Source organism: Spinacia oleracea, chromosome 5, assembly GCF_020520425.1.
Source record: "Spinacia oleracea cultivar Varoflay chromosome 5, BTI_SOV_V1, whole genome shotgun sequence".
Taxonomy (NCBI): Eukaryota; Viridiplantae; Streptophyta; class Magnoliopsida; order Caryophyllales; family Amaranthaceae; genus Spinacia; species Spinacia oleracea.
The window spans coordinates 8,412,488-8,423,275 of NC_079491.1; the positions used below are offsets into that span (position 1 = coordinate 8,412,488).

At 37.0% G+C, this 10,788-nt stretch overlaps 2 protein-coding genes across 2 annotated transcripts; one reads left to right on the top strand and one right to left on the bottom strand.

Moving 5' to 3' along the window:
* The first annotated feature begins 515 nt into the window (after window positions 1-515).
* On the top strand, window positions 516-6,893 carry LOC110776905 (betaine aldehyde dehydrogenase, chloroplastic). Its single transcript, NM_001405339.1, is given in 15 exon segments — window positions 516-678; window positions 894-1,027; window positions 2,576-2,656; window positions 2,741-2,889; window positions 3,572-3,664; window positions 3,760-3,883; window positions 3,974-4,039; window positions 4,140-4,206; window positions 4,354-4,430; window positions 4,570-4,683; window positions 4,775-4,852; window positions 5,593-5,744; window positions 5,827-5,887; window positions 5,991-6,097; window positions 6,576-6,893. Coding segments are annotated over 15 exon segments (1,494 nt in total). The 5' UTR covers window positions 516-569; the 3' UTR covers window positions 6,658-6,893.
* A 2,085-nt stretch (window positions 6,894-8,978) lies between these two features.
* On the bottom strand, window positions 8,979-10,125 carry LOC110776906 (uncharacterized). The gene has a single exon (XM_021981481.2). It carries the CDS (start codon window positions 10,042-10,044, stop codon window positions 9,130-9,132), a length of 915 nt encoding a protein of 304 aa, XP_021837173.2. The 5' UTR covers window positions 10,045-10,125; the 3' UTR covers window positions 8,979-9,129.
* Window positions 10,126-10,788: the final 663 nt, after the last annotated feature.

Sequence of the window (10,788 nt, forward strand, 5' to 3'; positions counted from 1 at the left end):
AAAGGAAAGTTAAAATAAGATTTCCTGTATTTGGTACAAACAATTATATGGGAAGTGAAAGGAAAGGAAGGGAATTGGAAGGAAAGCTCCTTTATAAAATTTTCTCTTTCCTTTCCTCCCAAAATTGGAGGAATTCAGAAGGAAAGAGAAAATTAAAAGCTGTCATTTATATTTCTTTTTTCTTCTCTTCCTTTCTTTCCTTTAAACCAAACACAGGAAAATTAAATCACTTTCCCTTCCATTCTTTTCCTTTCTTTTCCCTTCCTTTCTTTTCTCTTCCTTTCCTTTAATAATAATGAACCAAATAGGGCCTAAAAAACTTTCTGAAACGAAGGTGAAGTATTGAAAAGGGACCCATGAACCGCGGCAAATTTGCTGCGAGTAGCCACGTATTGTTTCATCCTCATCCCAACAGTTAATCAATCAATTCATTGTCCAATTAACGTCATCGTTAAACTTTATAAAAATGGTCACTATGCTCTCACTCTTTGCTCCCCACTCTTTCTCTCTCCTACCCTTACCCTCTCAACTCAATTTCTACAACCCAATTTCTTCGCATTTAACCAAGAATGGCGTTCCCAATTCCTGCTCGTCAGCTATTCATCGACGGAGAGTGGAGAGAACCCATTAAAAAAAATCGCATACCCGTCATCAATCCGTCCACTGAAGAAATCATCGGTTAGTTTTTTCAATTCATAGTCTATAGATTAGGATTGTTGCAATTAATTAGCTGAATTAAACTGTTTGAAATATGAGAATTCAATGTTTCGTCGTACACACACATACTCGGGCTATGACACCGATTGATGCGTGATTTTTAACGAAGAAAAGGGAGTTTATTGAGTATAAAATCAAGAATTGTGATGTGGGTATTAATCAAAATGGGGTTTCAGGTGATATTCCGGCAGCCACGGCTGAAGATGTGGAGGTTGCGGTGGTGGCAGCTCGAAGAGCCTTTAGGAGGAACAATTGGTCAGCAACATCTGGGGCTCATCGTGCCACATACTTGCGTGCTATTGCTGCTAAGGTAATGAAACTAATCCCTTTGATTATTATATTTTTACATAATTTAGTTATTTGATGTTGTCTTGAAGGTTATAATTTCTGAATTACTTGGGGTTTGAGGTTGGCATAATGTGCATGTTGACTTTTAGATTTGGGAATTTGATTTGCGAGAAGTTCTTTGAATAATTGTTTCTAGTCAATTTTGAAATGAGCTACAAGTGTCATTATTGACAAATTTTTGAAAAATAAATATATGAATGTTAGTTTCAATTTTACCAAGTTCAATGAGTACTTTGTAGTTTGTATCAAAACAGTATTGTTAATCAATAATCATAACAAGCTAAAAATTGAAAATCATGGAACTTTAGGAGGTTCATGGAGCTTGGACACAAGCACCCGAGTCCGAGTAACATAGTATCAAGGCTATCGATTTTGGCTGTTGAGATAGATGTCTGATAGTGTACAACTGTACATGTGAGTTTATGACCCTTTTGGATGCTGAGTTTAACTGCCATAGGCTAATTGCTAAAGGCCTAAAGTCACTGAGGTGGTGGTAATGGTATTGTTTCTCAGTCATGAGTCATGAGAAAGGTTTGGATAAACAATTGATATAGTGGAAGTAGGACATGTAGTAGTTTCTTCACTTCTAGTCAGTGCATTAGGTAGTTTCAGGCTTTCAGCTTGCAGCATAGCTGATTAGCTGCTTAGATAAATCTCAGCTTCATTGAATATAAAACTAGAAGAAGTACTGTGTTAATGAACTTAGTCATTGAAGAACAAAAAGCTGCTCTTCAAATGCAGAAATGTGATATTAATTGTCCCTCCACCCTTGTCCCCTACTCTCTTTGTACTGATTACTATCTACCATAATTACTCCTGTCTTGGTGAACCATTGTCCATCATTCCGAGGTGGATGTACATGAAATCCTTTTGAGATGTTTTTGTAATCATAATTAATCACTAAAGCTAAACTTAAAGAATGACCTTATATAACCTTTAATCTCCATGTATTGAATTAAGGGTGAAATGGTGATGGTTACTTCTTGCTACCTTGGAGGTCAATAATAGCAGTATGGACTGTGGAGATCATCACTTCTGAAACAAAGATATATATGAAGAAGTCATAAATGGTAGCTTTACTTTTTATTCTTTTAAACACGGTAAAGGTACCAACTACTAATAGTAAAAAAATGTTTCATATAAGGTTATTCTTGACAAAAACATTCTGGTAGTTATTTAAAAGTTTCTGGTAGTTATTTAAAATTTTCACGCGTGTAACTGTCGTGGTACTGTCTAAGCAAGAATGTGGTTAGTGAGATGTTAGGACTATGTTACTTGGACTGTTGATACAGAAACAAGGACTAGCTGTCACTGAGCAACTTAGGGCACTACTGGAATTTTCATAAGAAACTTTCAAATTTAGTTTAAAGTGTTCAAGATTTAAAGTTTCATTCTGTCTTATATCGTTATATCTGATCCATGTTTAGTTCGGGTTGAAAGGGTTTGTGAGACATGGATGTAAATTTGATGCTTTAGTCAAATGTAACTGACTCTAACTTTTTCTTTGCAGATAACAGAAAAAAAAGATCATTTCGTTAAACTGGAAACCATTGATTCTGGGAAACCTTTTGATGAAGCAGTGCTGGACATTGTGAGCTAACAGTTTGATTATTCTCTTTTTGTTTCTCTACTCTGCATTCATACTGAGTTCCATGCTTTCGTTCTCTTGTTTTAGGATGACGTTGCTTCATGTTTTGAATATTTTGCCGGACAAGCAGAAGCTCTTGATGGTAAACAAAAGGCTCCAGTCACCCTGCCTATGGAAAGGTTCAAAAGTCATGTTCTCAGGCAGCCCCTTGGTGTTGTTGGATTAATATCCCCATGGTAATTCCTCACCTCCTCCCCCCACCTCACCACCTCAACACAAAAAAGTTGGATGTTGGCAAAAGAAAGGAAAAGAGACTGGAGTTTTGAAAGTAGATAGTAATAATATATCGTGTTTTATGGACTTTTTCATGGTACTTTTTCTGTTCAAGTATCTCTTGTAGTGCTTTTTATCATCATGAATTCATGGTAGACTAAGGAGATAAGGGATATCTGTAAGCTAAAGCTATATGCAGAGGTTTTACATTTATGGGATTTTAAGGTAATTGATTGGAAGACTTTATCAAATATTGTATCAACTATCAATTTGAGAAGTAAGTTGAAGAATAAGTTGCTAACTTGAAATATTATTTTTCTTATTGGCTTTCCCTTTTAGATGCTCTTAACTGGTTGTCTGGGTTGGAATCTATTCCTTCGCTCTAAATGTTATGTTTCTGAGACTCAGCTAGAATTGGTAGACACACAACCCTGTCCAAAGTATAATTCCGGCCAATGTATTACTCGTAATAGTTTGCATGTTTCTGGCTCAAAGCAAAGCGTAAAGTGTCTGCAATCATATTGGAATAACAAATATCTAGTGTTGTAGTGAAAAATGAAATGAAGAGTTTGAGCAACACAAACCAAGTGTGGTGCCTGCTGTTATCTGTTGTGGCTGATCCCTTTTTTTTTTCCTCTGTTGAAGGAATTACCCACTTCTAATGGCTACATGGAAAATTGCTCCAGCACTTGCTGCTGGGTGTACAGCTGTACTTAAGCCATCCGAGTTGGCATCTGTGTATGTTACATATCAAATCTTCAATTCTAAAACTGCTCTCTCTAGTGCAACAGACAGTGCTAATGTCATAAACAAAATGTATGGCTTTGTTTCAGGACTTGTCTAGAATTCGGTGAAGTTTGCAACGAAGTGGGACTTCCTCCAGGCGTGTTGAATATCTTGACAGGATTAGGTCCAGATGCTGGTGCACCATTAGTATCACACCCCGATGTTGACAAGGTTATACTTTGCTCGCTTGAAGTTTTACCTTTTCAGAACTTTCTTTTGTCCATATTGTGTTGAAGGTGACCGTATTTTCTGATTAAACAGATTGCCTTTACTGGGAGTAGTGCCACTGGAAGCAAGGTTATGGCTTCTGCTGCCCAATTGGTTAAGGTGAGCCATAGCACAATTATTAGTGAGAAGTTTGGTTGAATTTGATATTTTTTTCCTATGGTTTGGACACCACCATTTCTAAATATTAACTTGATTGCAGCCTGTTACATTAGAACTTGGGGGTAAAAGTCCTATTGTAGTGTTTGAAGATGTTGATATTGATAAAGGTTAGTTGATCTTATTTCAGACAAGATTTGTCCTTTTAGTATCTCGTAAATCTTTTCTTTTCAGAATCAGTTTTCTTCTGATTCTGCTCATCTGAGATGCTTAATCAATTTCCGTCTTCTAACATGTTGATATCTGTAATTGGGCAGTTGTGGAATGGACTATTTTTGGCTGTTTCTGGACAAATGGTCAAATATGTAGTGCAACGTCTAGACTGCTTGTGCATGTAAGCATCCACATACCAAGAATTCTGCAAGGAATTTGAATTGACATCAATTAATTACTGAGATTGATATTTGTTACAAAGTATGTATGAGTCTGCTAATAAATATCTTTTTTGGGTGTTGGAATTGTCTGTTTTATAGGAAAGTATTGCAGCTGAGTTTGTTGATAAGCTTGTAAAATGGACGAAAAACATTAAAATTTCTGACCCATTTGAAGAAGGATGCCGGCTTGGCCCTGTTATTAGTAAAGGACAGGTATAAATATGATGAATTATTTTGTACGAAGTGATTTTTCGCTTTCACAATGCTGAAGCAGAACCATCTAATGTTACTTCATTTGCTTCAGTACGACAAAATTATGAAGTTCATATCAACAGCAAAGAGTGAGGGGGCAACTATTTTGTATGGAGGTTCCCGTCCTGAGGTAAAACCAATGCATATTGTTTCTGAAAATTATTTGTTGAACCACACATCAAAGAGAATTTAGTTTGTTGAACATCTTGATCAAATGGATATGAATCTAATGCTTGGAGAACATATCCAAAATGCTATTCCTGGCATGTATCATAAGACACTAGATAGTAAAATGATTCACATGCTCAGAAGCTGCAATTTTAGGAACCCGTTGATGCTATATTCTTGCCAAACTTGCATATCCAGTTGACAAAATACTTGCTGATAGACCTGGTTATCGGTCGGGGCGGGTCAGGGTCGGGGCGGGTCAAAATAGGGTCGGGTATTAAAAGGGTCATTTTTAGCGGGTCGATAATGGGCAGGTCAAAAGCGGGTCGCGGGTCAATAGCGGCTCATTAGTGGGTGGGTCAATAAACGAGCAATGAAAAATGAAAAACAAAAGAGCCATGTGCAAGTACAAGTGAATACGAAGCTATACACTTAATTTTTTGTATCATTACTATTTTAATTTTCAAAATAATTGTAGTATAAGTTTGACCCTATAATGACCCTGTCAATAAAGGCCCTGTCCAATAGAGCCCTGACCAATAAAAGCCCTATTAACTTGACCCTAACCCTATATCCATTGGACTACCCTGTCCAATAACCAGGTCTACTTGCTGATAATAGCTAATGTCACCTGCTTGCTTCAAGCTAACTGTGAACTTCTAATGACAATAATACCTAAATCATTTGATGTAACTATTGCAGCATTTGAAGAAAGGTTATTACATTGAACCCACCATTGTAACTGATATCTCCACATCCATGCAAATATGGAAAGAGGAAGTTTTTGGCCCTGTCTTGTGTGTTAAAACATTTAGTTCCGAAGATGAAGCCATTGCATTGGCAAATGATACAGAGTAAGTTTTTCGAATGATGATTCAGTATTCTGCCTTCATGAAGAAACTCTTTCTTGTGTTGACCGTAGTCTATGATTCCCAGGTACGGTTTAGCTGCTGCTGTGTTTTCTAATGATCTTGAAAGATGTGAGAGGATAACGAAGGTAAGAATAACTGCACCAATCAAGCAAACCGTATTGTCTTCTTGGTTGATAAAAAGTTTGGCTCTGCAAATTTCGTTCATTCCTTACCTATTTGGTTATGCAGGCTCTAGAAGTTGGAGCTGTTTGGGTTAATTGCTCACAACCATGCTTTGTTCAAGCTCCTTGGGGAGGCATCAAGCGTAGTGGTTTTGGACGTGAACTTGGAGAATGGTGAGTCTAAATTAACAGGGTTGCTCTTTTTCCTATTCAAGATTGCAAATATAATAGATCTATTTCTCATCACAACACTTTTCTCGATCGACAACGTGTCAGTAGTCCCATGTACTAGGTTAGTCTGAACTTACATGTTTGTCTAAGATAGAGGGAACTCTATCTCCCTTGAGAAATGGCAGGGAGTCCAAGAAAGTACACTACCTCATTGCAAATACTCTTCAGCTCTAAACAGCTACTAGACTATTTTGCTCAATTTGATTCAGTGTAAACTTTGATGATGATTTGCCAATTTTGCCCTGTAACTGCAATTGTTATAGGAACAGCATAAAAAACACAGCAATTTTTGTGTATAACTTGTTTCACTAAAATGCCTTAGAATATGAATTCCTGCCACGAATCAACTAAATCAATATTTTGTTCATGGTTTCTGCAACCATGCTTCTTCCTTGACGTGCACTCTACATAAATTATGCAGGGGTATCCAGAATTACTTGAATATCAAGCAGGTGACTCAAGATATTTCTGATGAACCATGGGGATGGTACAAGTCTCCTTGAAGCTATGATCAAATTTGAATGACGGTGTCGTTTTTGTTAAGTGAGCAGCGGTTGGACTGTACCTTGAAATGGTTCGCAGAGAAGGTCGAGTTTACAGTAAAAATGGATTGAATAAAGGGTTGGTTGATGCAGAAGTCCAACAAGCATAGCTTAATTTTGTTGTATCATGTACTAGTGTCTATTATTTCAGACAATTGAGTTGGATCAGAAATAAGATGATACAGAGTTTGACAATGAAATTCTTTGTTCATCTACATTCACGAGTAACGATTTCGGGTCTCGTGACACAGTTATGTTCTATACTCTATTTTTTCTATCTACTTTGTCTACCAATTCCCACCTGAAGAATGATGGGGTGCTGGTGCATCAGTAACAAAAGCACACCACCGACCACCTAAACGTCTGGCCAACATTGGGTCACAATTGAGTGTGCCTTGAATAGTTTCAACCTAAAATAGCCAAGACAATAATCCTTATTTTTAAAAGTTGAAGTGAAGGGTATACACAAATTCTTATACTCTTCTCTTCTCTTTTAGATATAACGTTTCACAAATTCTTATTTACAAGGGTTGTACAATAATTATTGTACACCGGAGTAAAAGTTAACTCAAAATGCTTAAAAGTTATGCTTATATATGTAAAAGTTATCTATCTTTTAGTGATGAATTTTTTCATTTTAATAAAACTTATATCATCAAAATCACTAATAATGTATAAAATTAATCATTTAAAATGTTTATCTATCAACTTTTTTTACTAATATATAAAAGTTAATCAAAACTAGGTTAAAGTTAAAAAAAATTGGGTTAAAATTATCTTGGTGAACAATAAATTTATTGTACACCTTATACACGCAAGACCTTTTGATAACGTTTTATTTTGGGTCGTTTATTTTTAATTGCAGCCTTATTAATTTGGACAAATTATCCAATTGACTTTACCAAACGACCCTCGTCAATATCCGACAGTCCAACATTTTCCTACATATCTCTAACCTTTAAAATACTCACATTTTGAACACTATGCTTAGTAATAGTGTTTTGAGTCACAAATACATGAAATCCACTATTCCTAAGGAAATTTTTTGCATTCCTTCCCTTTGCAAGCTCCATAATTTTTTGCATTCCTTCCCTTTGCAAGCTCCATAATACTTGTTTAATCAACCAAGGTTCAAAGCTTGTTGCTTACATATTTCCACTTTTTTTTTACTTTCTCTCTTTTCTGTTTTCTGATTCCTAAGAAATTTGTTTCTTTCTCCTAATTTATTCCATTCCTCTCTCCTCTGGTTTTCCTTTCCTTTTGCCTCTGCTTCTCCGCTCGTTTATTCGTCTTGCCCTTACTCCGTTTTTGCTTTTGTGCGGCGTCGCTCGTTTATTTGTTTTCAGATTTTTTAGTTTTTGTTATTTAGTGCTTTTTATTTTTCCTGCTTCTTATCCCATGTTAAATAAAAAATAAAATAAATAAAAAAATAAATAAAACATTACTTATGCATGGTTGTGGTACTCACTAATTAATGTTACATTAGTATTGGCATACAAAAAGTCTTACACGCATAAGATGTACAATAAAGTTATTGTATACCGAGATCATTTTTACTCATTGTTTTTGTATGAAATAACAATTTAACATTTTTTGATTAATTTTTTATTATGAAAAAAATTGTGGATAAACATTTTAAAAGGTTAAATGGTTATGGCTCCTACACTTCTTAGCCTAGAATCAAACCCTTTAGTATTTGCACGTAATATGTTTATGGCTCCTACACTTCTTGCCAACAGAATTAGTTTCTGTTGCAATAGTATAGAAGGTGGGAATGTAGGCTCATTACCTAAAGATTTTTGAAGGGAACAAGCTCGTAGTGCGGTGTTCTCAACAAATACCCCTTAAATATTTTGTAACTTGAACATAACTACTCTTGTACATATTATGACTCGGGCACTATGCCGAGTTCTTTATGTTCTGCTTTGCAATGCTGATTTCAGGAATATGTAATGTTGTTTTTCTAGCATGAACTCCTATAATGTACTATCTAGCTTGCATTAACCTGCTATTTGAACAGACCAAGCACCCGATATTGGAATACGGAATGCTATTCCTTGTAGTTGTTTTCGGACTACCTAATTCCCTCGATTTTTTCCCGTACAAATTTTGCTTATACGCTAATTAATTCAACGAACTAATTCCGATATTTTGGGGGACCGCGCGCGTTAGCATGCGGTCCAACAACTAGTATCTAAAAATAGTGCAGGAATGTAATTTACAACCTAAAATATTGGGTGAACAGTAAAATAAAATTGCAGAATAGTGCAGGAATGTCATTTACAACCAAAAATATTGGGTGAACAGTAAAATAAAATTGCAACTAAAACAGAACAGAGTTAGTATTAAATAATCTGACTGTTTCAAACTACATGTCACATTGTCTCGTCAGACATAGATCGCCTTGCTAGTTGTTGGTTTGCTACCCTTTCTCTACCATCTATATGCCGCAGAAGAGTACGGCGAATAAACAGGGGATGCTGGCGTATAAATTGGAGATTCCGGCGAGTTAACAGGAGATGCTGGCGTGTAGATTGGAGATTCCGGCGAGTAAACAGGAGATGCTGGCGTGTAGATTGGAGATTCCGGCGAATAAACGGGGGATGCTGGCGTGTCCACTTGAGATTCCGGCGAGTAAACAGGAGATGCTGGCGTATATATTGGAGAATCCGGCGAGTAAACAGGGGATGCTGGCGAGTAAACAGGGGACCCTGGTGTGTAGATTGGAGACTCCGGCGAGTAAACAGGGGACCCTGGTGTGTAGACAGGGGACGCTGGTGTGTAGAATGGAGACTCCGGCGAGTAAACGGGGGATGCTGGCGTGTAAATTGGAGATCCCGGAGAATATTCAGGGGACGCTGGTGTATAGACTGGAGAAGGTGGGTTGTACGACGGAGATTCCGGCGAGTATTCAGGACTCTCGGGCGAATAAACTGGAGAGAATTGGACATACTCTGGTGATTCTGGCGAGTAGTTTGGAGAGGATGGCACGTACTCTGGTGATGATGGTGGCGACAATGGCGTGTACTCCGGTGACTTTGGTGGTGATGATGGTGTGTACTCCGGTGACTTTGGTGGTGATGATGGCGTGTACTCCGGTGACTTAGGTGGTGATGATGGCGTGTACTCCGGTGATTTAGGTGGCGACGATGGCGTGTATTCTGGCGATTCCGGTGCATACTCATGAGGAGACCATAGCGTGTATGATGGTGATCGTAAGTAATTAGAAGATGTTGACTCCATAGCGTAGTACTGATTCGGAGACGACGACGACTCTGGTGTGTATTGAAGAGGAGACGACGGTGTGTACGACGGCGATCGTGAGTAATAAGAAGAAGTTGAATCCATGGCGGCGTATTTGCGTTGGTTTTGGAAGTTGAGTTCTTGGTGTGGTTGGGTAATTTGAAGTTTACTTGGGGAATACTCTGTTTCAAGGTTTGCAAATGACGGTGAATGTGTTGTACTATATTGGCGGTGTGTATTTATAAGATACGCATTATTTTCAAGTTACTTTCCAATTTTACAAAACCTATTCGGATTTGGAAAACCTAATCCGATATCAAATGAAGTTTTACTTGCTCAAACATTTATACACAAAGATAATTAACATATTTCCTTTTTGGTGGTAGTACTCTGGTTTATCCTTAGGGTTAATTCGGATTTGGAGCTGAGTTGTGGGTGGATATGTTTCAGTCCCTCTCAATTGTTATTTGAGGTATCGAACACAGGTCCTCTCTACCAAGTTCAGCCCCAACAGACAATTGGTATAATTAGCATATTTCTAACTTAATAATAATATTGGTGTGACCGTGTTGTTAGTTTGAAAATTAAAAAATATTGGTATTGTGGTTATTAGGGTTGTGTTAGACATTCTTGGATTGTCTTTCGAATATGTTATACAGTAATAATAGATTCTGATACTTGTGGAGTATTCCATACTACCTCCGTTTTTAAATAATGGATTTTTTCACGTTTGCCCATGTAAATGCTTGGACATTAATATCTCTAATTCTGTATTCGTAAAAATTATAAAAAGATGATATTTCGAAAGTACATGAAACAAATCAAACAAGACCTTCACATGACTATATT

Excerpts from the sequence above, each read along its gene's own strand:
- LOC110776906 (XM_021981481.2), bottom strand. The coding sequence starts at position 10,044 with ATGGATTCAACTTCTTCTTATTACTCACGATCGCCGTCGTACACACCG.